This window comes from Diplotaxodon limnothrissa, linkage group LG19 (genome assembly GCF_057381915.1).
Source record: "Diplotaxodon limnothrissa isolate DT_005_m linkage group LG19, D_limnothrissa_male_GT1.1, whole genome shotgun sequence".
NCBI lineage: Eukaryota > Metazoa > Chordata > Actinopteri > Cichliformes > Cichlidae > Diplotaxodon > Diplotaxodon limnothrissa.
In genome coordinates this window covers 21947125-21973564 of record NC_140614.1, presented here as the reverse complement: position 1 = coordinate 21973564, position 26440 = coordinate 21947125, and the positions used below count along the sequence as shown (strand labels likewise).

The following is a 26440-nucleotide window of genomic DNA, read 5'->3' as shown; positions in this document are numbered from 1 at the left end:
CTGAATGCCAGGCATACTGCAGATCACCGTGCAGCCAGAGTGTAGGCAAGTCAAGACTTGGAGCCTGGTAAATGATGGCCTCAGCACTTCTTTCCCCATTCCCTCACTCGCACTCACACTCTCTCTCTCTCTCACACACACACACACACACTGAGCATCCTGAGCGAAGCCTTTCTCTTGTGTCATCCTCTCATCCATGTACCCACATACCCAATGCACATATAAGGCCAGTAAAATAGGCAGCAAACTAATGACTCCGTGACTTTAGGTTAGTCTTCACTCTCCTCCCATGTGCCCTCATAAACTGAGGCTTTTTAACTCTTAATAAATTGCCAACTCTAACACAAGATTTTTTAAACTTTTTTCATGGTCTTATGTTACAAACCAAGCAGCCATATATGGTTCCTCAATAAAAGGGTTAATGGAAGGAGTTCTTACATGGTCACTCAAGTTGACAGTGTGCATGCTGACCAACTTCAGATAACTTGAATTGCAAGATATGTAATGTTTTTGCCTAAACTCATCTACTTCTTTTAAGAGCTAATGCACCACAAACTAAATCCTTACACCTTTAATCTGCATGTTGCCACACAGACTACTTGGGTTCCTAAGAAGTAGCTCAGCCCAGGAGTCCAGGATTTGACTCTTTTGCTAGGCGCTTCCTGGAAAGACCCCGCCTTCCTCGCATTCCACGACCCTGTCAAAATACGACCGATGTTTCCAACTGGCTGATGGGAAGCTATTAGCTCTCCTTATAGGCTGTTGCCGGAGCACTGGGCGGGGAAGTAAAAGCTGATCTCCAAGAAGCGGCAGCCCATTCCCAAGGAGAGAATTCAGTTACATAACTGTGCACATTAGCACACACAATGTCAGGAGAGCACCCTCAACACACAGTGGAACACAAAAAAGTGTCTAAGAGAAAGAGAGGTGAAGAAGCATAGGAGGTAGTGCCGAAAAAGACAGACAGGAGAGAAGCTGAGAATGACAAGAAGGGGGGAGAGGGAGGGAGGGTGTAGGTGAGGCATCATTTTTCCTTGGGAACAAAATCAAGAGGAAACGGCTATTTTACACTCAGGTCAGGAGCTGTGGGAGAGGACTTCCAGCCAGGGTGTGTGTGCGTGTGTGTTTGTGTGTCTCTGAGCAAGACAGAGAAAGGTTAATTGGTGGATGGTGGAACATCACTTGCATCAAGCCGTAAGTGGCAAAGCAGTGGAATGAAGAGAACTATGCCAAGAATAGAGCACACCGACAAACACACACACAAACAGCTGAGACAGGCCTGGAGTTTAATGAAAAAAATAGCAATTTTGGTGTTATTAAATACATATAATCTGTTGCTTGTTTACAAAGGGAGGTATTGATAGTAATCTGTTAAAGTAGAGAAGGGCAGCACAGGCGGTGTTAAAGAAGAAGGGGTGGGGGTAGTGATAAGACCAGAGAGGGGAGAGACGAGGAGACTGAATGGGGATGGGTAAAAACAAGGAGAGACGAGGGTTGAGTGTGCGGTGAGAGAAATGTGTGGAATTCTAATTGTGTTATTGCTGCAGAACAAACATTAGTCCTGCCTGTCATTCCGCAGACAGCAGGCTGTGAGAGACTGTGTGAGTGAAAGAGATGGAGAGGGAGAGAAAATTGAATGAATCCGGTAAATTAAGGGTCAAGCCAAGAGTTTCAGACAGGCTCTCCCCTTTTTCCCCGGCTATTTATGAAGGCAGAGTGTTTACAATCAGCTCTGTGTTGCTCTGGGAGTTATGTGTTTGCTGCTAGCTTTAGCACAGCACAGCCCGCTCCAGCAGATGTGTGCATCTGCCTGCAAGCCCTCCCTCTTGCAGCTGTACGGCTGTGAGTTGGCCTTGTGTGTGTGATTTTGTGTGTGTGTTTGTGTGCTTGGCCAGTAGGCAGTAAACCCACAGTAGAGGCCTGACAGTCCAACGCCTGCCACGTAGCACCGACGTAACTTCAGAGGAGAGAAGATCTATATCCAAAAACTCTCCTGTGTGTGAGAAAAAAGGTGTATGCGTAAGAAAGGAACTAATAAATGAAATAATGTGGGTCATTGTCTGAGAGTCTGAGTATAAACAGAGGCATTGCAGATAGCCATACACAGAAAGACAAAGTGACTCTGTGATACCATTCATCCCAGTCAGATGTTTCCATCAATTACATCACCCAAGACCGCCAATCTCTCGCTCTTGTCTTCCTGCTGAGAGCTCCTTTAACTTAAAGATGTTAGTGGCCTGAAACTGAAACTAAGAATTTTGAAACCCAGTGACAAGATTTTTTTGAGAGCGCAGAAATGTAATTGGCCAGTGTTACATATGATCCATTTTCATAGCTGTATCCAAGCAGCCCTGCAGCCCTGGACTTGCTCAGGCATCCCTCGACAAATGAGAGCACAACAGTTAAATGCAAAAGTGACAGGACATTAGCTTGTACATATAGCCCATCGACTTATTAGTACAAAATAAAAGGGTGATGTTGTAATATATCACTGTGCAAATAGTGCATCTAATAAGTCTGATACACCCACCGCTATGGAGTGGGCATGAATGTATACCACCTCCTTCACGCTCCCTGCAAACCCATTCGAAGCGAACTGTTTCAAGGAAAAGTGTGGAATATTTTCCAACCTGATTATCCCAAAATTGGCCAAAGTTCATGTGCCAAATTGTCATATGATGTCAAAAACAACCAGTTTCCCACTTATACTAAAAATACGTAATTAGCAGTTTCCTTTTTGCCTCAATATAAAATAAACACAATGAAATAATATGCTGACATATATAATAATTTACCAATAACATAATTAAACCAGAGCATTTGAAAAAAGTTTTTTTTGTCCTAAATAATGACATTGAGACATTTAAAAACTGTAAACGTAGATCAGTTTAAAATACATCAGTCTCCTTGATTACAAATAATCATCATGAGCCCTGGAAAAATAAAACATATTGGCGGACGTCTTATAAGAACATTCTGTATTTTGTTGGTGTTTTTGTGTGTTACAGAGGAAGTGGCTATTCTCCCACAAGCACATGAACATGACTCACTCTTCTTCATGCCAGCGCTTCCAGATTTTTCTTCTCCATTTGTCCTTTTCTCCCCTTACTCCTCATCTCTCTTTCCCTCTATCATCCCTCCCTCTCTGCCGTCTTCCTCCCATCCCACAACAGTTAAGACTTTTCCCCATCAGATCCAAAGAAGCTGAGGATTGAGAACTCAGCTCAAGGACAGCTCACAGCAATCTCTTTCCTAACACCTTGGATCTCCAAGGCTCAGTCTGGCCACGCCGGGGAAGGCCAACCTACAGGCCAGGAGACTAAAGGCTGAATTGGTCTGACTGGTGGGCATGACAGGCGTCATACACACAGAGGCCGTCTGGGCGCTGGCTTAACATGGCTAACCTGCTAATGCCCAAGTTAAATGGAAATCAGCAGATTAAAGTCCATCTACTCCTAAAACCCAAAGATTATTAAAGGTTAAGAAATTCTTGTATGTCTTAAGTCTCAAGTCCAGGTTTTGCAAGCAAGTAATCACTAAACCTTATTGATCTTTACCTTTAGGTAAGACTGCATGCCATTTTCAGAAGTGTTTTACTTTGTCAAACAGTTCTAAACGCAAAGACTACAAGAGAAAGACAAAGTCGAAAAAGTGACAGAATAATGAAACAAAGCAAGATAGCGCTGGAGTCAATAACCGACATGCGTTTTATAAAATTATCCACATTGCAGACTTTCAGCAAAACTGATAAACACACTATTTGCATTTCATTTACATCTCAGATCGGCCAAATATTATGCTAGCATGCCATTATAGGACACTAGCTCCACATTCTCATTCATCTCTCATCCACTACCTCCTCTCATTTTTCCAGGTTATTGCCATGTAATGCAGTTGGATCCATGTAATACAGTGCTTTAGCATAAATCAGATTCTTTGCCTGCAGAGCTGGATCTTCTTCAAGTTGACGGATTAGATAGGGCTGGGTGTGTGTTGTATACAACTTTTGCGGTTGCATGCTTTTTGAGGCTCAGCTGCTGATTCGCACGAAAGAATCAGCAGCTAATGAACAGTTAAACTTTGATTTCCGTGCACCATGTACTCCCTCCCTCATCTTCTCATCTCATCCTGGGCCCTACTTTCAGCTTTAACCTATTGCAGCTCTCCCCTGCCCCTGTTCCTCCCCCTCCATTCTTACCTCCCCACACTATTGGCTCAACTTCTCAAACAACCCCTCAGCCTTCAAAAGACAGCCGCCCATTCAGAAGGTTTTGGGTTAGAATGGGGGAGGAGAGCAGCACAGACTTGTGGAAGTTTGAATGGTGGGTGGGAGGGAGGTGTGGGGGGCGGGGTAAAGGTCTCTGATTCCCGCTAAATTGTCCCACATGGCTGAGCGTGCTTAGTTTAAACAAACACAGCCACTTCCTCCTCACTGCACACATCGAGCACACAGACAAGCGAGCATGTACATACACACACACGCACAATACACACCAACAGGGTGCACAGGCATGCTTAAACTCCAGTATACACAGCATGGGCACACATGAACATAATACATTGTATACCCTAGCAAGCAGCAGACAATACTCTTATTCTAAAACTCCAGCCAGAAAAGACAAAAAAAAATTACATTAAAACCAGCACATTTGGGAATGTGTTAAAAACTGCTTTTAGAGCGCCTGTGCATATTTATACCTTATGACCAATATTACTAACTAAATATTACTTACTTGGCTACTTTGGCAATCAATTATTCAAAAGATTTTTCCATTTTATTTCAATTCATATTTCATTCATATAGCAGGAGTTCACCATAACACTTGCCTCAAGGCTAAAGCACAGCAAAAATGTATTGATTTCTCAATTTTTCTTTCCCATGTTTTTCATATTTAGTGAGTTTGGTCTGGATGTCTGATGATGTCAATGGCAAAATACCTCAATTTAAAAAAAAAAAACGAGTTAGTTGTGATATTTAAACACGCTGAGTGTTTAAACATGAGTATTAACATAATTGTATTTAGACAAGTAAAAATCACTTTTTCTTCTTTTACCAAAGACCTAACTTCTCTGTCTTAAAGACCTCTTAAAGACTATGTATTTCAATGAAGTGACCTACAATCATTGTAATTAGCTCTGCATTACAAACGGCCTATGAAGAGAGGTGAAGGAGGACAACCGCAGAGTCCAGACAAAGAGCGCACATTCAATGCCAGTGGACCTGCTGCCATCCAGACCTGCACACACAGCATGTCTTAGCCACTAATGCTGATCTCCATCGAGGCTGGATGCCATGAGTCTTAATTAAGACAGCCATGCAAAGTCAAGAAGTGAATAATTCTACTCCCCAACCAACCACCACCATCCCCCTATCACACACACACACACACACACACACACACACACACACACACACACACACACACACACACACACACAGAGAGAAGCCCAAACTCTCATTTGCAGATGGATGAGTGTGTAGATGCAGACAAACCACCAAGAGAGACTCGGATTTTATGGGTCAGGAAAAGCTTGCTCAGTGAGTAGTGTGTAGATGCCTGTGTGGGCGCTGAGATAGAAAAATCATTTAGTCACACCTACACGAGAAACCTGTTGTGTACTTGTGTTTATGAATGTGCATGTGTGTGAGTGTGTGAAAGAGAGAGAGGAGGGAGCGAGTGCACGCATCAGTGTTAAATCCATTAGAGGAAAACTGAATTGGGCTGAAAAATGAGAGAAGACACTTCTGGGAATCGCAAGCCAGTTGAAGGTGTACATACAATCACTTGCTCCCTACGATCAAACACACACACACTTATAACACCCCTCCCTACAGCTTGGGGTCACAGGGTCACATTCCTTCTCTTCAATCAGCCTCAGGATTTCACACACTACTTTGGGGAGGGGAGAGAGGGGATGGAGGGGAGGGGGTGCTGTGTCTGTGGATTTCAGTATGGAATATTTTATTGATTTGTGTGTGATCCTGCTTGCAGGTAAGGGGAAGAAAAGTTCAAGAAAACAGAGGTCTGAGGCCATGTGTGCACAAAGCTTAAATAATTTGAAGATACACTTTTCAATCTTTTTTTAAAAACACCCTCTTAATTACTTATAAGTTATTAAGGTAACTAGGCCAAGCAGTTAAGGATTTCTCATTGTTACAATTTACAGGTGCCATTTGTAACACATAATGAAAACTAGAGTTGTTTTCACGGATATGTCAATGGCCAATATGCTCTCCTCTGATCAGTTTCTCACTGGTCAGGCAGTAGCAGGTCTTACTGCTGCATCATCAGTAGCTTTCGAGGATTAATCTTTCACATTTGAAAGCAAGAGGAAGAGGCCTGCTATGAAAAATGGAAAGAGACATTCCCCTTCTCGTCCCCGTTCACTAAACATTTAGTCAGATCGAGCTTCAAAATAACTGGTGCCATGTCAAATAAGTTGTCACGGTTATTTTAATTTATTAAAACAAACGGTCAAAAAGTCAAGTGTGCACCTTGGAGCAGGAAATATCACAGCTCAGCATTCAACATGACAGATCGTGTTAAAAAGACAGGCTAACCTGTGGGTGTTAGCAGGCTACGTTAGCATCCGTAGCTTGAGGCTTTGAGATTCATCATTTTTACATTTCGCTGATAAATCTAATATTTTTTACTGAGCATTTATTTCCTCCTTTTGCTGAGCCCCAAACTAATGGTGAGCAACATGGCCAAAAGATCATAATGATAACATCAGTGTTTTACAAGCAGTGTGGCCATTTAAGCTTACGTCGAGCTCAGGTGTTGATGAGCGCCAGGATTTTCTTTTCCTTTAAGGAGAATAGCTGCAACTCTCAAGGTAGCCACTGTAAGTTATTAGCCTTCTGCTCGTGTTAGGCATTTTTACACATATAAATCGGCTTGAGAAAAAAAACTATAAAGAAGTTCAAAAGAAAAAAGAAAAAGAAGTTCAAAAGAAAGAAGTTCAAAAGAAGTTCAAAAACAGGGAATAAGGAGCCAGGAAAGTGTTATTAACTAATACTGATTTACGAGTTCAGCTTAAAATCGTTCATCGCCGTCTCTTTCCTTTTGCTGTTGTTGCACATATGCAGCTCCACTGTTCTGTCTGAAGTTTAAGGAACCGCCCGATCGAAAACTTTCTTGGCAGAAACCTTGCACACGATGACCTTTTGGGGTAAGATCACTCTTTAAGGTCACAATCTACAGTGTGCATATGGCTATTTGGATACAAAGCCTGGCATTTCTAGTCGCACAAATCCCTGCTTCATGGTTTTGCTATGATTTCATTCTGCTGACTAAACATGTTATTTCACGATGCTTTCCACTTTCCATTACTCCAACCACAATGTTTTCTTCCGTTTAAAAAATAACTTCTGACACTTCCGATATAAATAATTCATCCAATGTGTCACAACCAATCAGTTTGCTTAGTTCATGTGATAGTTTGGACGGGGCTGTTTCTTTGTTAGTTTTAATGACAGGATCCTCTAAGAAACGGATCAGAAGTCAAATTAAGATTCCTCCCCTTCACCCTTAAATCTGGCCCAAATATATCCTCCATGTGAAGTGACAACATGTGAAGCACTGCCACACACACACGCACAGTTGCATTAATCATACATACAAATAATGATGGTCACATACAGAGAGACAGGCATACTAAGAAGTCTTATATGAGTTCTAATTTTGGTTCACAACATAAAAGAAACTGAAAATAACTAGTTACAGATTCAGTTCCCCACTTCAGTGCACACACACACACACACACACACACACACACACACACACACACACAAGAGAGACTTAGCCAACTGCAGATTTAAGACACTTGAGATAAACACTCAAAATGCTCACAGCCAGGCATAAAAACAGCCATTAACGACTGGCGGAACTTTCCATGGGCCTGCCAACCAGCAACACCAACACGCCTGGCATGCTAATACAAGCACATAAAGTTAACTGAGTGTGTACATTTCATGCATATGTGTTAAATCAAGGCTGTGTCTGTGTCTTTGTGTGCATATATATATTATATATATATGCACAATTAATGTCTTTGGCCAGCTGACTGTGCATGCTCACACAGAGGCATCTCTTCAACAAGCCATTTCTATGGATGATACCGCCTAGGGCCTGTGAAAGGGCAAAAGGAGGGCAGGGTGACCGAGAGATACACACCTCATTTGAATCATTCAAACCTTTTTTTTTTTTTTACCTTAGATACTAAGTTGATGATAAATTTGGCAGCCGGCCTTCTTGTTGTGAAACTTTTACCTCTTTGTCAAAATTCTTTGACTCTATCACGTTAACTATTAGTCTGTGTCTCAGCAGGTGAGATGTTTCAATAGCACCAGTTGGTAAAATCAAAGATTTAAGCGAGGGCACAAGTTGAATCATGTGCCAGTATTGCTGTGCATTGAAATGCACGTAAGGTATTCGAATATACGTGGCTCAAATTTCTGCTTGTGGCTCGACTTTAAGTACTGTTCCAGCTTATGCGTCATCTACCCTCATATAGAAATATGGCTGCAACTAATGATTATATTCATTAGCTCTGCTTAAACAAAGAGAGAAGTGAATCATGTTTAACATTGTTCATGTGCAGTGATGCTTGGATATCAACAGAACAGGTCAAATTTTGCTAAGTTACTAAAATGGTACAAAAGCTTAATTAACCATTATAACTTTCTTTAAGTGACTGGTGTAAGGGTCAAGCTAGAGTGTATTCCATGCAGCACATTGGCAGACACCAACACACAACATTCAGTGTGTAAAACATCAAAACAAAGGGGAAATTACTTGTATAGTTTCCAGGTATATGCCTTGAAATAGCTTTTGCCTAACCAGGAGTCTAAAGGGGTTCTGAAAATGACCCAGGGTAACCTATTATTTAAATTACTGACAAGAAAATAACCATCAATCATTTAATTCATTAACGAGCTCCTCGTTTCTTTTAACTGTCAAAATGTAATAAATCTGCTGCATAAGAACAGCAGTTTGTTTTCATTTTTTAAATGCCCTATTAGGTTGTTTAGTTTAGTCATTATAAAGATGTTTACTTAAAAGTGAATGAACACTGTTACTATTTTCTTTGCAAAAAAGCATTAAGAGGAAGTTCAATGACCTTTCATGACAGTCTTTGTAAATATTTATTTCCAAAAATATTCATTCAGTTGCATCACATTTGAGAAATCCTGTCTGTCTTATTTTAGACTGAAACTCTGAGACTGAGATTGTTTGAATTATTTTATCAAACACTACGATTAGCAAAAGAAGAAGCCAAGAGAAGAGGAAAGAAAAATGCAATGGAAAAGGGGATGGGAGGGAGGAGATGGGGGAAGAGAAGTTGAAAGGCTTCTTTCATCTACATCTGAATCAACTGTCAACAATACAGGAAATTATCGAGGGAGACAAAAAAAAAAAAGAAGGGAGACGGGATTCTGGAGAGCAAGAGGGGCAGGGAGGAAGGCAAGGAGGACGAAAGAAAGGGCCAAGAAGGGTAAACATTACAGTTCTATGCCAAGCAAACATTAGATGCTGGGATACTTCAACAAAAAGCCACCGTTCATTTGGGAGAGAAGAAGATGGAGCAAGAGAGAAAGAGTGGGCGAAGATGCGAGTGTGTGGCAACAAGCAGAGACACCCAGTCAAAAGCTGGGAAATGGAAAGTGAAAGCATGGAGCGTCAGACAAACAGCTGCTGTTGTTAAATAGGACAAAGCGTTTTTTTCTCATAACACATCCATGCATCTCTTTCTCAGTGTCTGTTTGCACAATATCCTGCAGCAAACACGGGGTTTGACCTCATGAATCAGATGAGTCATTTGTAACTTAATGTAACTGTATATTTGCATACACACTTCATGAAACAAATCAAGAGATGCAGCACACTAAACCTGCACTACAAATTCATCCTGTAGGACATCATTACTCCACACTCGTACGTTATCTTGAACAAAAAGACAGTGTTACTTACAGTAATTAAAAAACCAGAGAGGCAGCAAGGAGATAATCTACAGAAATCCTGCTTTTGCACTTTAAGTGTTGACCTTTTGACCTCACAGTAGAGGAACTCCTAATCACATCCAACTTACAAATAAGATAACCTCTCATCACTGTCAAGGAAATGCACCTCCGAAACAGTAACAGTGAAGGTAGCAATTTTTCTGGGAAGCACACCTGTTGCATTCGGAGAACCAGATGGCAGAAGAGACAGCAGGATACATAGAAACTGCAGACATACAGTAGAGCGGTGAAGCACAGTGCACAGCAAACACACACCAGTTACTAGAAGGAAATATTCAGAGCAAACTGATGTATTTAAATGGTCGGAATCAGTACTATAAATAATAATTACTACTGATTATATGCAGACATGACAAGAACTGCAGATCATAAATGTAACAAATTTAAATTTGCACTGACTGTGCATGTTTTTCTTCTTTTCTAAAGCCTTTGAAGCTGACACACTTGTCTCTTGAACTAAATCACCACTGTGCTGCAACGACTAATTCAGCAAAGCAACAATTATTTTCAAATCTAATCTTGCTTATTTGGTCGATAAAATGTCTACAACTATATAAAAACTATAAAAAAAAAGTCTAATGCCTGAAAAACTACAGTAACAGGAATTCATGAGGAGTTTTATCATAAGTTTCTTCATGTTTGCCTCTGTTTCACATGCTCACACACACACACACATTCCAGGGCAGCATTGTTTTGTCTATGTAACTCTATAGCTGCATCTGCCTGTGTTCCTGAAAAACAAGAGCTACTTGGTAACACTACCCATTTGATAGCGTGTTCTAGGTTACCAGTCAGACACATAAGTACACACATACAATGGCTAGCATCATCCAGGCTGCCCATTCCCTGACCCCATTTCAACCAGGCATACCAAAGAGTTTTATTAGGCCAGTAGCGAACCAGAGTACTAAGACAAAGAGAATCCTCCTGGCATCCTGAAATCACATGTAACATGAAAGTAACTTCCTTATTGTTCTTAGAATAACCACATTCTGAATATTGGACCCAAAGCTTCTTGTTTTAATATCATGTATGCTTTCTGTGTAGATGCTGGAGAAGTAGAGAAGAAAAATGTATGCCATATAAAAAGAACTTACCAGTGAATTGACATATAAGATATTTTAGCCTCCCTTTTCCTCATTATTTTGGTTGTCACTCATGCAAAAACTAATTAATTGGATCACAGAAGCTGCAATGTTAAAAATCACCCCATGTGTAGGCAGTGACGCACCATCACAGTTAGTGGCACAAAGGTGTGGGCTGCACCTGTGTGACAAATTTAAAACTTACATAAAGTGTTATTCAACCTCTGTTCTTTCTCTGTTTGTGCAAAATACATGGAAAGCTAAAGCAACAATGGTTACCCTCCATCAATGTGACTCCAGTATAACCCCAACCTGACTGTGTCTGCTTAAAGACACACAGAGAAAATGTGAAAATGAGAAGATAAGGATCATTTGATATAAAGTTGCATCAGTTTTAAGGCAAATCCTTGCTACATATATCCTAGGAGTTTCAGCTGTGTACAATGTTGCACATTTAATACAAGCTTCAGGCAACAAGCTGTGCTGAATCTGACACCAATGAAACACAAAGAATAATGCTGGAGCTGTAAAGCAGGATGGTCCCAAATCTGAAAGCCTATCTTACCTTTTAACCTGATTCCTCTTGGGATCTAAGTTAGAGCCAACAGATGCTACTTTCAGCAGAAAAGGCTTTTAATCATGTTAGAGTGCCACACTTTGATTAAAGCTTTACCTGCATCCAGCTGTCCACCTCTCAGCTTACTGTCCACAACTTAACTGTCTGATGCTAAAAGTTTTTGATGCTCTCATGGAAGCAAGATAAATTGCTCATTCAAGCAGCACAGGGAGAATTCCTTCACACTCTAAACCCAAATACACCTTTTCAGCTGGAAGCCGACCTCATTCATCCCCCTCAAAGAAAAGTCAGATATCTTTTTCTTTTTTTTCCGGGGGGGTAAAGAAAGGGAAAAAAATCATGGCCACATCAGCCTTTCACCAAAGGAATGTCACGTGACGTCATCTATTTGGGATCGGATTTCTCCGTCTCCCTTTCCTTCACTTTCTCCCATGAAAAAGTAGAAGAAGCGTACATGTGTGTGATGCGTTGGGTAATCCCCCCAAGCCCGTAACCAATATCATCCGACGTGGACCTGAAGCGCACAACACGGGGAGATATGCAACCCCCAAATCAATGCTCCAATTACACCTCACCAATACTGCCACCACCAGTAATGACATTTTAATGACAACTATTGAGTCCCGTTATTAAACAAGGGGAGAAAAAAAAGAAAAACCTGACAAGCTACCAACGATCCTGCAGCCCAACTCATCTGAAGTTTTCTCCTAATGCGGTGGGACAAGGGCCTATAGTCTTTCTGTAACTACGTGGACGTCAGATAATCGATCGTGTCGAGCAGAAGACCAATGTTTGATTTCCACGTCTGCATCAGAGAGGCTGAGAGAAAAATTTGTCTCCTGCATAAACAGACACGTAGTCGTTTCTGGGGGAGAGAGAGGGTGAGAGAGAGAGACTGGCTGGCTGGAAGGAATGCTAGGATATGCTGGAGTTGGGATTTTTTTTTCCTCCTCCAAAGCTTTTCACTGCATTCTGCAAACGCACACAAAGTCAACGGAAAGTCGATCTTAAACGGCCCCTTCAACGCTTCTCGACAGTTATCCAACACAACAGAATCCCCTATAGTGTCAATTCAATGATTTCGCAACCCCCTCTGTCAAATCTGGCTGCCTCAGCATCTTCCTTTCCAAGTTATTTTCCAGCTATAAAAGTGCTCATTTCCTGATTTTAAGCAGCAACAACAAAAACGACGATTTCCACAATGCAAGTCACAGCGCACCAACAGTTGATTATTAGAAACAAGCCACGGAGACAACGGTTTTCTTCTGTTGCGCACTCACTCCATCTGAAGTCCTCGGAGACAAAAACACATTCTTTGGTGAAAGCTGAGAAATCGGGACCACAAAGAGCAGACTCCAAAACGCACAGTCCGACACATTCACGCGACTAGTGTGATGAATTAGCACGACTATCCCCTCTGCTTTGCTTTTCCTTATTGTTTCAAAATAAAAGGAATTTTTGAGCAACAAAAAAAAGTTTCGTTTCACCCTCCTCCGCAGTGGCAAAGCAATTTTCCTTTTTCCTTTGCGTTGGCCAAGTGGCCCAGACTGCCGGCGTCAGCGCTCAGCTCTCCAAACTCACACACAGACACACGCACTTCTAAAACTTTTTCAACATCCACTCCAGTTGCCTCGATTCCCCCACTTTGTGGGGAATGCTGCTTAAAAACTGTAAAAGGACTCACCTCGCTGCAATAAAATAATCTTCAAACAGACGTGGCTGCGCGATTTTTAATTCCCTGGGCCGGGTCTTGCCTGTCTGCTGGCTCGACGCTACGAGTACTGGGAGACTCCGCCATGTCAATCATAGCCGACCCACATGGAGCGAGATCCCGCCTCTACCGTAATGCACAGTGCGCAGTGAGAAAGCCAAAACAGAACGCTATAGCGCGCTTCTCTCACAGCATAGAATAAATGAGGGCGGACAGCGGTTTACAGTCATGAAGAAAAAGAAAAGAAAAACAAAAAAAAAAACTAGGGCACGATTATTTTTTAAAGAAATAAAAGTTTTAAAGGAATATTTTAGTTACTTTAAAGCTATTAAATGCCAAATTTGCCTATCAAGTAGACTACAATTTTGAAGTGCCTTTAATGAATTATTTATTCCGATAGAGCTCAGTAATCAGAACATTTTGTATACAAAATTCACAAGTACTGAGTTATAGTTTATTCTCTTTGTGATTCAACGAAAAAGATTCAAACTAAACACAGAACATGAAAAAATATTCTACGCATAAAATATGAGATCCTTTTATGCTTTTTATTGGTTGTTGACTCCTAAGACATCTGCGTTAATAGGTTATGTAAGCCCAAACAGGTGGGTGAACTCTAAGGCAAACAAACCCAAGGCTGAATTGATTTTATGTGTCATAATGCTACAGAATATATTAATTCCAGTACCCAGTACCTGTGTCATGTTTCTTGTCATTTCACATTTTTTAAGTTAAAAATAAATTTTAAAAAACTACAATTAAATTTAAAAAAAAATCACCAAGAACTCAACAATAAATGTAAATAAATAAAATAAACTTCTCAAGTAATATACAATAATTTCTTATACCATACATTCAAACTAATTCACCCATAGCAGATTTTTGAGAGTGTCAAGTGGGTCAAAGCTCTGTTCCAGCGCCTCTAAAACATCTTTAACCACAGACCAAAGTCCCTCTGGTGGCTGAACTCGGCATCATTTAGCCCACCAAGAGCCCACAGTTTCAAGGGTTTTAGGTTCAGCATTGATACCTGACATCGATTAATGGTCTGATTTATTTTCTAAAACATATGTGGTGAATTTGCTACAGGTTTTAAAAAGAATAAGACTTTTCCAATACTGATCGGTGTATGATATGCTACACAATACCATATTGCATCTGTGCATGCATTCACCTTCTTCCCCCGGGGTTCATTATAGCAGACTTCCACACATATACAAATGTGCATGTTCGCGCTTGAAATTAAGACATCATTGCCAACAAGTGCATGTCACAATTAGAACACAAAACGTGTCTCAGGGCCAAAAACATAATTTGTATAGATTCAATACAAACCTATAAATCCATCATTTGATGAAAACAGTAACTTTACTCTGACAATAAAAAAATGGGAGTAAAATCACAGATCAAAAATTGTTGTTAAATTGAAATCCACAACAAATTTTTACTGCACTTTGAGCCACTCATTGGCTTCGATCACAGAAAATTCAACACTGCAGAAAACCAGAATGACATTGTTTCATTTAACCCTGGCACGTGCAACAACAAAAAACAGGCCGTTCAATTCGTTACGTCTGTGTTTTGTATATCTTTGTCCACATTGATAATTCTTACTGTATTTTCAAACCGGCACTCAGAGCCAAATACACTCGTTGCCCCTGAGCTCTTCATTTCTCTCAGCTGGCACAGACAAACACATTCCAGCAACGACACTTAGAAAATAGTCACCGGTGTAATTCGAATCCAGCAAAAGAAATATGGTCCTTTACCAGGACAATGTGCCTGTGAGGAATTAAATGGAATTTGATTCAATTCAGTGAACACAAATCAACCCAAGGGGGCAACTGATATGGCAAAAAAGACAAATCATACTTGCCCACCAAAAATACGACTGATGATCAATGTGAGAGAACTCCTCTCCTTATAAGATGTCGGCTCAGCTTTTTCTGCTTTCATGTAGGTTATTTCCACAAAAACACTTTAGATTTCACAGTGTTCCCTAAAAACTTGACACCCTTTTGACTATTGTGCCTTGTACACACAAAATTCTTTGCCTCATATACCTTATTAGATGTTTTGATACAAATATTGTTATGTAGCTCCTATAGTAAATCCCCCACAAAAAATAATGTCCTAAATGTACAAGCCATAATGCAATATAAAATAATACTTAAACTGTGTAAAGCCATATCAAAATAAATATTTGTGTGTTCTTTTAGGTATTGAATCCTTCCCAGAAACCATCAAGAACACATTAAATGGTCTTCTTGACATTTTGATCACATCAGGTTCTTTTTCAAAGCAGACCAAGTTGGCACAGTTGTCATGGAAATATGGATGCCGCTTTCTGAGCCCATTAAGCATATCTCGTTCTCGCTTCTCTTGTACCTTTTAAATATAATAGCAAATACAAATACAATTTTATGAACACCAATGACTTGTGAGTTTACGTCCTTACACCACACTAAGCTCCTCTGTCTTAAATGCATCCTCACAAGGGGGGATGTAGATAAAGAGAAGCAGATGAGTTAGGGAAGGGCTTAGCTTTAAAACAAGAGAGAAATGAATTGTGCAACAGGGGCTGTAACTCAGAATCAAGAAGCTGTTCCCACAATTTTGAGCTGTGGAAACAATGTATAGTAGTCGGAGACAATCAGTCTGTGAATTTTAAAAAAATACCTTCTTGATTTAAATAATTCTGCTAACAAAGCCAAAGTAGGCCAACCTCCAGTGACGTGTTGGACCATTACAGACATTTAGTCACATTAGATTAGATCTGTGGAGGAGAGCGGATGAGGAAAGACTGGAGGGAGCAGATCTTGGAACAGCAACGCAACTATTTCCCCTGTATGTCAGGGCCAGGCCTCCACAACTGCCAGATGTTTACCACCAACCCAGCTGCTTTCTCTCTTGCCTTCTTTCTCCTCATCTCTCCTCCTCAGATTTTTTCTCTCTCTGATTCTCTTTAAACCAAGCCCACCCTGTAATCATGCACACTCACCAAAGGGCTTTGAAGTAAGTGGAATGTGTCCAGCCATATGATAATATGCACTCTATATTCTTATAACAGATAGAAAGTAAAGAAGGGAAAGCAGGAAATGAGATTATTGGACAGCAGCCAGCTCTTCAGTGTGGTTTTCTAGATGTTAATTATGCCCTCACTCCACTCTTAGATCTTGCACGTGTGTGTGTTTATGTATGCATTTATGGGTGTATGTTGCGTGTACATATGTAGTGTTTGTGTACACATTATCAGAAATGCTGGTCTAAGAGCGGGTAATGGGCTGATAATCGGCGCCTTGGAACAGAGAGGTGCAATATGATGGCGCGTGCATGTGTGTGTGCATGTGAGGTACTTCTTTCCAAAGATGTGAGGATGGAATTTACCTCATCATGAGTTCAAAAGAGTCAACCCAAGGCTCTCAGCAAACCAGCAAGTGCAGACATGTCTCCCACCTCTCTCTGCCCCCTCCAAACCTTTTTTTCCTCCTTTTTCAGTATGCAGGGCAGCTGGTTGGACCGTTATATACTAAAATGATTTCTCTGACATGTGTTTGTACCTCCATGACCTAAATTGTGCATTTAATTGGAATATAGTACTGTGCAAAAATCTTGAACTACCTCTGAGCTCTTCATATTTTGCAAGGCGAATGAGTAATAGTTGCAGTGATTTATTAAAAGATGTGCAAAAATACATGGAAATATAGTATACAAGGCAAAAACAGACTTTTTAGACTTCTAATGACCTTTTAAATCAATATTTGATATTGCCACCTTTATTCTTCAGCCAATCGTGTTCCATTGTGTATGCTTTTGCTGCATTGGCCTTTTTGTTTGCGATCATTCTTTTCAGATGGTATTCCACGATCAATCAAAAGCCTCCTGACTTCGTCCATACACACAGATGACAATTTTATGATACTGATTATCATTGCAGTTCTTGTGTAACTTAGCATACCTCAGTCTTTCCCTCCTGCTTCCCGTCCTTAAGAATGACTTCCTGACAGGCAGCCTTCCACTGAGACCATTCCTGATGAGGTTTGAGTGAAGAGTGTGTGGATAAATGGAATGGTGAGATGCATCTCCCAGGTCACGTGTTAGGTGTTTGCTGGATGTTTTTGTCCTGTTTTTTTAAGGACATGACGTTCATCTCCTTTTGTTTTTCACTTGTCCAGTTTCCTCAATGTTTTAAGGAAACAATGCATGCCATGGTGAGATATAACATTTTTTGGCTAATACCTGTGTGTCAAACTGCGTAATCTTTGGGATTATTTATAATTTCAACTAAAGAAATGCAGCTGGTTCTACAATTGGTTCTTTGCTAACTTCTTATTTGTACACATGACACTGTTTAATCTATGGTTTTTAATTCACTGCATTACATCAGGAGATATATGTAATGCAGTGAGAATTTAAATACAAATTTACCAACATGACATGCTAGAAAGAGAAACTAATGGGGTGTGTACTGAGCCCTCTCCTGTACTCACTCTACACCTACGACTGCACGGCCACTAACAACTTCAACATCATTGTGAAGTTTGCGGACGACACTACAGTGGTGGGTCTTATCACCAACAGTGATGAGACAGCTTACAGGGAGGAGGTCAGCGCCCTGACCCACTGGTGTCAAGACAACCATCTCACCCTCAACGTCGCAAAGACAAAGGAGTTGATAGTGGACTTCCGGAGGTGCAGAGAAGTACACACCCCCATCACCATCAACGGCGCTGCTGTGGAGAGAGTGAGCAGCTTCCGGTTCCTTGGTGTACATCTGGCTGAGGATCTTACGTGGTCAGTACACACAAACAAAACAGTGAAGAAGGCGCAGCAGCGCCTCTTCTTTCTCAGGAGACTGAAAAGATTCGGCATGAGCCCCCGCATCCTCAGGACCTTCTATCACTGTGCCATTGAGAGCATCCTCACTGGATGCATCACCACCTGGTATGGCAACAGCACTGCCTACAACTGCAAAGCTCTCCAGCGAGTAGTGCGGTGCTCTGAACGGATAATTGGAGGTGAGCTTCCCTCCCTCCAAGACATCTACAGGAAGCGGTGCCTGAGGAAAGCGGAGAGGATCATCAAGGACTCCAGTCACCCCAGCCATAAACTGTTCAGACTGCTTCCATCAGGAAGGAGGTTCTGCAGCATCCGGTCCCGTACCAGCAGACTGAGAGACAGCTTCTTCCATCAGGCCATCAGACTGCTGAACACGTCATAGACACCTCAGCTTCACTACTGGAACTTTAACATTATGCACTCCATACTGTACAGTAATGCCACTGTTTTGCACATGTCTCACTCTGTATATTTTATTTTATATATTTTATTTATTGTTTACTCTATTTAATTTGTAAAATATGTGTACACACACACACACACACACACACACACACACACACACACACACACACACACGTAGAAAAATATTTAGTATACACATCCAGAAATGCATATACTATTATATATTGTACATATATTTATTAGTTTCAGATGTAGCCATTCTTGTATTTTTTGTTTACATTATTGTATTTTGCACAACTCTGTTGCTTGTGAAGCTCGCACACAAGAATTTCACTCACATGTGCTGTACCAATGTACCTGCACATGTGATGTGACAATAAAAGTGATTTGATTTGATAATGTTAAAACAAATTATATCTTTTCTCTTATTTGGACTCTTTTACCATTTTAGGCTTGTTTTGGGGGTCTTTTGGCTTGAAATAGATAGTATTAATATTCTATTTAGTATCTCTGGAGCATCTGGAACAAGAAGCGATTTCAAAGGCTTTCTTTGCCCAAGCTCATCTCTTTGTCTCGCTTTGATAAGATGAATTGCTTCCAGTTGTTTCCTTCCTCTTTTCAGGACTTTCTCAGACAGCTTTATCCAAAGCTTATGTTTCTGGCATCACTGGTATGCATGGAACAAGTACCGCACTCTACATTAATCAAGGCCTTACAGTGCCCATGCACTTCTCGTTGATGAGATCAATTGGTTCCAGTTGTCGCCTCACCATTTTGTGGGTTTCCCAGTCAGCTTTATCCCCACACAGTGTTTAGATGAGATTTGTATTTGTTCCATCTTTGCCAATCATGTCATATGTTCCATCTTAAAGAATACCTTCCAGTCATGACATCACGGTGGGGATTTCACACTGGCTGGGTCACCCCACCATAGGGTGGTGGGCGTTGGCAATCACAGCCATGGAATGTCTGTGACTCAAGAAGGTGGGCCAGCGATCTGGTTGGCTAATTTCTTTGTCCCTGACATTTGTGGAAAACAAGCAGAGTGCCATTTTAAACAATGACCAGTCCACTCTGACCTTCGCTGGGAGGCCAATTGCTCGTGAGCAAATCACAATGTGACACCGTGCCAGCTATTACACCATTGTTCGAACAATCAGTGCATTCAGAACAATAAACCCCCAGAAGAAACGGTGCCTGCAATCACCCTCATTTTGCCAAGAATTACATCCCCACAGAAATATATAACATACGTTTTCTTAAGTGCTATTTACACAAATCAGTTTTATCAAGATGGGTGAAAACAGAGGGGTGGAACTAAAACACTGTAAAAACAGTTTCATCTAAAAGCACAGTTAGCTGAAGCAATTAATTTGTGTGATCACAACTTGTGAATTAAAACAATATTATAATTAAAAGTTATGGTCCCCACAAGATGAAGCCTCCTGACATTTTCACAAACTTTTAAAAACATTAGAAGAATTGGGTACATGGAATAGTCCAAAAATGTCTTTTCTCGTGTGTTTTAGGCCAGCGGTCTCCAACCTTTTTTGCGCCACGGACCGGTTTATGCCCGACAATATTTTCATGGACTGACCTTTAAGGTGTCGCGGATAAATACAACGAAATAAAACTAGTACCGGTACCAAAAAAAGAGAAGATTTATTCATAACACACGTGAAAAGACCCAGGAAAACAGAGTTAACAATAAAAACGATAACAAAATAACGCTGAAAACCGATAAAAACCCTGAAAACCATACATTTCACACCTGAGCCTCAACTCTCACGGCCCGGTACCAAACGACTCACGGACCGGTACCGGTCCGAGGCCCGGGGGTTGTGGACCGCTGTTTTAGGCAACCTAACTGGGTAGGTAGGATGTCCAGGAGATACAACTCCATCTTTTTCACACAAGGTTGCAATCAGAGATCAGTCTGTGTAGTAGGAAGTTGGCAGGGTAAAGACCCTTCAATGTTCAGTGGGATGCATGAAATACTTGCATTCTCAAATGCATCTTCATCTTCAGTCACTTTGCTGATTTGTCCAATATCATGACAACTTGAAAGCCATGGTACAGACCTATATAGCACAAAGGATGACAAAATAACCTTGCTGACCTCATTTTTCAACAGTGCCATCAAACATGCTAAGGAGCTGGTTACCATTGTAACTCAAACACTGCGATTGGCATCACTGTAGAAACTTTAGTTTATTAAATTTTTAATTGATGAAAATATAACTGTCAAAATGGCATTCAAGGGGTTCAAAGCCTATGTCATTTTCCATCCATCTTTTTAACCACTTATCCAGTTCAGTGTTGCTGGGGGCCACCATAGCGCCAACATAGAGAGAGAGAGACCCATATTCTTTTCATACTCATTTGCACACCCTTATTCATCTAATACACTGTAAACAATGCAATACCTACACATGCGCTACTGTAAAATAGCAAATGAGAAAGTTCACAGGTTAGAGTCAAATGTCAATCATATATATTCCACCCTGCATATTCTTTATATTTTTAGTTGAGCGATTTGTATATATTAATGCCATTTATTAAATTTGTAAACTCTGTAACATATTGTATTATTTAAATAGTTTAATCTGTTACTGTCTTGGAGTAACTGTAAGTCACATAATTTCCTAAGGAATTAATAAAGTATTCTAATTTTGATTCATGGAATGCATTTCTTACCATTGTTCTATTGTATAAAATTAGGTATTGCTTACAGTATTTTAGACACATTTGAGCCAATGCAACACTCGCTGAGAGCAGAAACAATGACACTGTAAGCTCAATGGAGATTGTCTTTGCTACTACAGATTAAAAAAAGGTTGTGTAGCTCATTGGCTTACTTGTCACCTGTATAATCATGCCTCTAAGCTGGGGCAGCAAAAACAGTATGCTTGGAAAACAGCTCAGCTGATGTAATCTACAATCACAATAAACCCTAGATTTTTGGTTGTTGCCAATTTGGGAATCTCATAAATATCCAAAAAGAAAAAAACAAAACAAAAAAAAACCTCAACAATGTGACTCATTGACCACAGACTTCCTGTTTAGCTCCTGCTCTTGTCATGGAGGCTCCGATGCTAGCATATTGATTCACTGCAGCGTCATACAAGCCATATAGGGTCAAATGTTATTTGTTAAAAATAACTACAACAGATGAAATTAAACAACAACATGAAAAATCTTAAGCTTTAAGAATGAAAATAGCCAGTATCCAAGACGGGCTATTGAGCACCAGTGCATGCAAACACGTTAAGAGCACAAAGTGTGTGTACACAGGAGGGAATAACGATGTCTGAATGTGACACGTGTGTCATGGAATAAGACCATAAAGAGCAAAGAGGAAATATTTTTTTAAACATCTTTATTTAAACTTTTAAACTTAAAATGAAAGCAACAAATAACAGGAGACAGGACAGAAAAAAGAAAGAAAGATTGAAAGACTAAAAGAAAGAATTGATGGCTGTAAAGAGGGAAAACCATGCCAATACAATAACCACCAGACTTTGCATCACATCTCAGCCTACTCAAGTTTTCTGTGCACAGATCAAAAATAAACTCTTTTCTCTACCTCTAAAAGTAAAGTAAAACTCCTGCATGGCTTTGCTCCTTGCCTGATGCTTGGAGCGTGAGCACCAGGATACTTTGCATAGAACCAAAAAGTCGTCGTCCAGACTTGATGTCTCATCACCATAATTAGTTCTTTCTTGTATACCGTATAGGTGAAGAAATCTCTTTAAGAGTGAATGAATGTGATCACAGCAGTGAAAAATCTGTCTCAACAGTTTCTATATTAGATGATATCTTGTATCTACAAATTTTGTGATTGTCAGGTTGGGTAGAAAAGAGGATTTCACCCACTTCTGCTGATAAAATCCACTGCACGTCTAACACAAGCATACACACAGCTAACATAATTTACCCCCCATCCCAAAGCCACACAGTGGCACAGTAATACAAACCATCATATTACAGTTGTTATGTCCATAATGGCTCATTATTACTGTTAATAATATTATAATATTGCTTCTTACAAAGCTAGAGAGATTTACAACAAATATAAAGCAGAAGTGGGGTGATCAAGGTCCTTAAAACCTTGCAGCATCCGCAAGCTGTCTTTTTTACCCTTCAACTGCAACTATACTATGGTGAGTCTGTACAGCAAATGCCAGAAAAGGATGTATATATATCGGTGAATTTAAAGCCACTGAGGACTACTACTAATTACAGAGTTATACAAGGGCACACACATCCACCGATCCTGGAGCACAATCCCCATGGCAACAAAACGGCTTGAAACAGAGCTACACAACACAGGCTCCTAAAGCACACTCTTCTATCAGTGCAAACACACTCCTAGCTATTACAGTAAATAAAGGAGTTAAAGGGTTCACAGACCAAACTCACATAGTGGCATCTAACCATAAACATTGATTGGGTTGTACTATAACAACTGGTTTTAAGAGATTTTAAGAAAAATGTGCCTGAAAAAAAAAAAAAAAGGCTTCATATCAGTACAGAATGGACATTTCTGAATATCTATACAGCAATTGAGCAGTGACACATCTATGCATCTTAGTCTCTATAAAGCACAAACTGTAGTGTCAGGACAATGTACACTACAGAGAGTTCTACTGGAAACTCTTCAGCATGTCTTCTGTTGTTTGAATAACACGGACACGTGCTCAGAGAATCATTTTTTCTAAAAGCCACAAACACTGTAGTGAAGTGCTGTTTGAAATCTCAAACGTATCTACGTAATGGTTTGCCGGCATGATACCACTACATATGTGAGTTTAAAATTTGCTTTAGGCAACCTATTTATTAAAAGGCATCTTTAGTGGTGTGTTTTTGTGTGTTATAGGTAGAGTGGACTTCAGAAACGCTGATAAACAAATGATCAATAGTGATGAGATGTAAACAGGTATGTAAAAAGGGGATACTTTTGCAGAGACTAAACGACAGTAACAGTTCACATGAATTAGAAGGCAGTGCACAAATTCAAAAAAGGATGTGAGAGAATAAACGGAGAAGATAACTCTGATGATGAAAAGACAGAATGACTTTTCCCAGTTCTCTCTTTTTAACTTAAAACAATAAAGCTCAGCTTTCTGTGTAATGTACTGTATCGGTGCGTCTGTCTTGGATGTGCGCTGAGCTTACTCAAGCCCAATGTTTTTGTTCTACACTTCTGCTTGTCAAATTGAAAATTCCATAAAAAAATAAAGGTTTAACAAAGAAAAGAAAAGAAAAGAAAAGAAAAGAAAAGAAAAGAAGGATGTGGGAAAACATACAGTGAGATGTTGCATGAGACTGGCAGGAACAACTTACAAATCGTAGGCACATCTATTGTTTCATTAAAAATGTTACAGGTGGAAATGTTTGGGCAACTCTACCGGAGAGTTTGATATGACTGGCATTGTGCATCACTTGATGTGCATATCCCATATCTTTCACCATTATCTGATTGAGAATTAATACATTGAAATTGTAGAGCTTGAAAATAACTGTCCATGACTCCAGAGAGCGTCCAGAGGTGGAGCGCTGATAGTGCTGCAACAATAAAGAACAGCTCAGGCTGTGCGGTGAACTAAACTCCTTCACAGAAATGACAGCCAGCCATCAAGCACTGTGCAGGCCACGGATGGCATGCAGTACCACATACTGGCCACTAAGTGGAGGTGCTGATATAACCGCTCAAGCTGTTCTATGACCTCTAATTAAAGGGACTAACAGCTTCCTTTACGAGAAACATGGTGACAAGATGCTCACACAGCAGGTTTCTCAAGGCAGTGTGTGTCATATTTTTAAGCAGTGGACTGTTGCTCTTCAATGGCAGTGTCTATCATTGTCATTATTTTTTCTACCTGCCAGTTTCTCCCACTAGATGCCTACTTGTGTGCATGGCAGGCTTCCCGTCAGTCTAACTTGAGCTTAGCAAAATTCTTAAAAAGATTGTCCTTTGGCAGGATTGTCAGTAGAGAATTCACAATAATTACATTATTTTACAGTTAAGTGTTTTTCTTTGAGTCCTTCTTGAGCTTACCAAACTTCTGTCTTTGGCTTCTGTGGAGCAAAAAGCTGGAGGCAGGGACATTCTTTTTTGTGTGAATGCAGATGCATTATTGCACCAGACACCAGAACAATACTGGTTTATGGCCATACTCACACACACATACAATACAATAACTCCACAGAGAAATCATGAGACAGGAGCCAGAATTCCTTTCTCTGTCTGTCTTTCGATCCATGTATGGATGCATATATCCAGAGTGGCTCTCCATCACCTTGCTGCTTTCTGTTTACCAGAAAGAGAAGCCCAAGAATTCCAAGTTTTATGCAGACAGGTCTGATATGACCAGTTTTTCCATTTTCCCAATTTCTCCAGGAACTTGAAGCTCCTCAGATTCATAGTCATCATCAAATGACCTGGGAACACAACAGAGAGAACCAATATACACCTTTATTCTTAATAAAAATGATAAACTTTTAGTTAATAACGTGAATGAGTGTGAACGTGTCTACGCCTTACCCCTCGTGCAGCTGTTCATTTGCAGTCTCCTCTGCCACTAGTATCTCATACTCCTCTGAGGCATATTTATCCCAGTCAGATGGTTCTGGACCTTCACTATCAATGTCCTGGAGCGCCACAAACACAATACATATTGGTGTTTTATAGCTTTAGATAAAATACATAAAACTAAAAAAAATAATAATAATAAGAAGAAGAAGCGAAGAAGCGAAGAAGCTATATGGCACTAGAAAAAAATCCAGCCAGATTATACACTGTGGGGAGTCACAATTTCGAATCACTAATAACCTAACAAGCATGCCTTCGAGTGGATCATCACAATATCAAGAAGATCCACAGTTATAGTTGAATATTATAAATACATTTTGAAGATTTGCACCTTTTGCACAGCAAATGGGTCTCTCTGTTCATGGTCCAGGTACTTCTCCAGGTTGAAGAAAGTGTCAAAGAATATGTGAGCCATCCGGCAGCGTTTCAAGTCACTCAGAGTTATCTTACCTAAAGGAAATAAAACAAACACACATGCAGGTGTAATGTCTCAAAAGCACAATGGGTTGTGTTTGGCCGTCTACTGATTAAAACGTAATTGTGAAATAAGAAAAAAAAAAAGACTAAGGGCAAGAAAGTTTGAGCACTAACCTGGGTTCTCAGGTTTGACCAGGTCGAGCATCTGGCAGAGCAAATCCTGAAAGGGTAGAGGCTCGATGCCCATTCTTTCCATCCTCTCACACTGTTCTTCATAAAAATACTCCAACTCAAACATGGAAAGGACACCATCACCATCCACGTCCATGCAGCGGAACCAGTACTCTATACTGGAAAGACAGGTAACAAATGTGTTACGCACAGACTCAGATTACTTGTTGCATACCTGCAGTGTACTAATCTAAACAATCACACACATATCGGAACAACTTTTGAAATACCTGGTGGGATTTTTTTTGTCTTCCTCAGATATCAGAAACCAGACAAACTCAGCGTAGCTCATCCTGCCTTCTCTCTGCACAGCGTTACCCCTGGAAAGAAAAGAGGCAGAACCATTTAGATGCTCTACAGTTATTACAGTAAAGTAATTGGCTACGTATGCTTGTTCACGTGTGGGTTTTACTCACCGAGTAACAGCCCCTGAAAATAATCTCTCAATGATTCTGTTTGAGGATGCTGTTAAAATGGGAGAATAAAAAGACGAAGTAAATACACAGAAACAAGATGACACTATTTGTAAATCAGTGAAAGCACATTAAAATCAAAC

General features: G+C 40.3%; 2 protein-coding genes across 3 annotated transcripts in view; both read right to left on the bottom strand.

Annotated features, from left to right (window-relative positions):
* fndc3ba (fibronectin type III domain containing 3Ba) overlaps positions 1–13473 on the bottom strand; it is an 85534-nt gene extending 72061 nt beyond the window's left edge. The window contains exon 1 of the mRNA XM_085343154.1: positions 13371–13473. The gene's annotated coding sequence lies outside the window, so the exon portion shown is untranslated. The remainder of the gene's footprint in view (positions 1–13370) is intronic.
* An 8593-nt stretch (positions 13474–22066) lies between these two features.
* LOC146612177 (serine/threonine-protein phosphatase 2A regulatory subunit B'' subunit alpha-like) overlaps positions 22067–26440 on the bottom strand; it is a 71477-nt gene continuing 67103 nt past the window's right edge. For both annotated transcript variants that reach the window (XM_085343431.1, XM_085343430.1), the window contains exons 8-13: positions 26301–26349; positions 26115–26204; positions 25828–26003; positions 25568–25686; positions 25189–25295; positions 22067–25085 (exon numbers count right to left, since the gene is read on the bottom strand). In XM_085343431.1, coding sequence (XP_085199557.1) covers positions 24992–25085; positions 25189–25295; positions 25568–25686; positions 25828–26003; positions 26115–26204; positions 26301–26349 — 635 coding nt within the window. In that variant the 3' untranslated portion in view covers positions 22067–24991. The remainder of the gene's footprint in view (positions 25086–25188; positions 25296–25567; positions 25687–25827; positions 26004–26114; positions 26205–26300; positions 26350–26440) is intronic.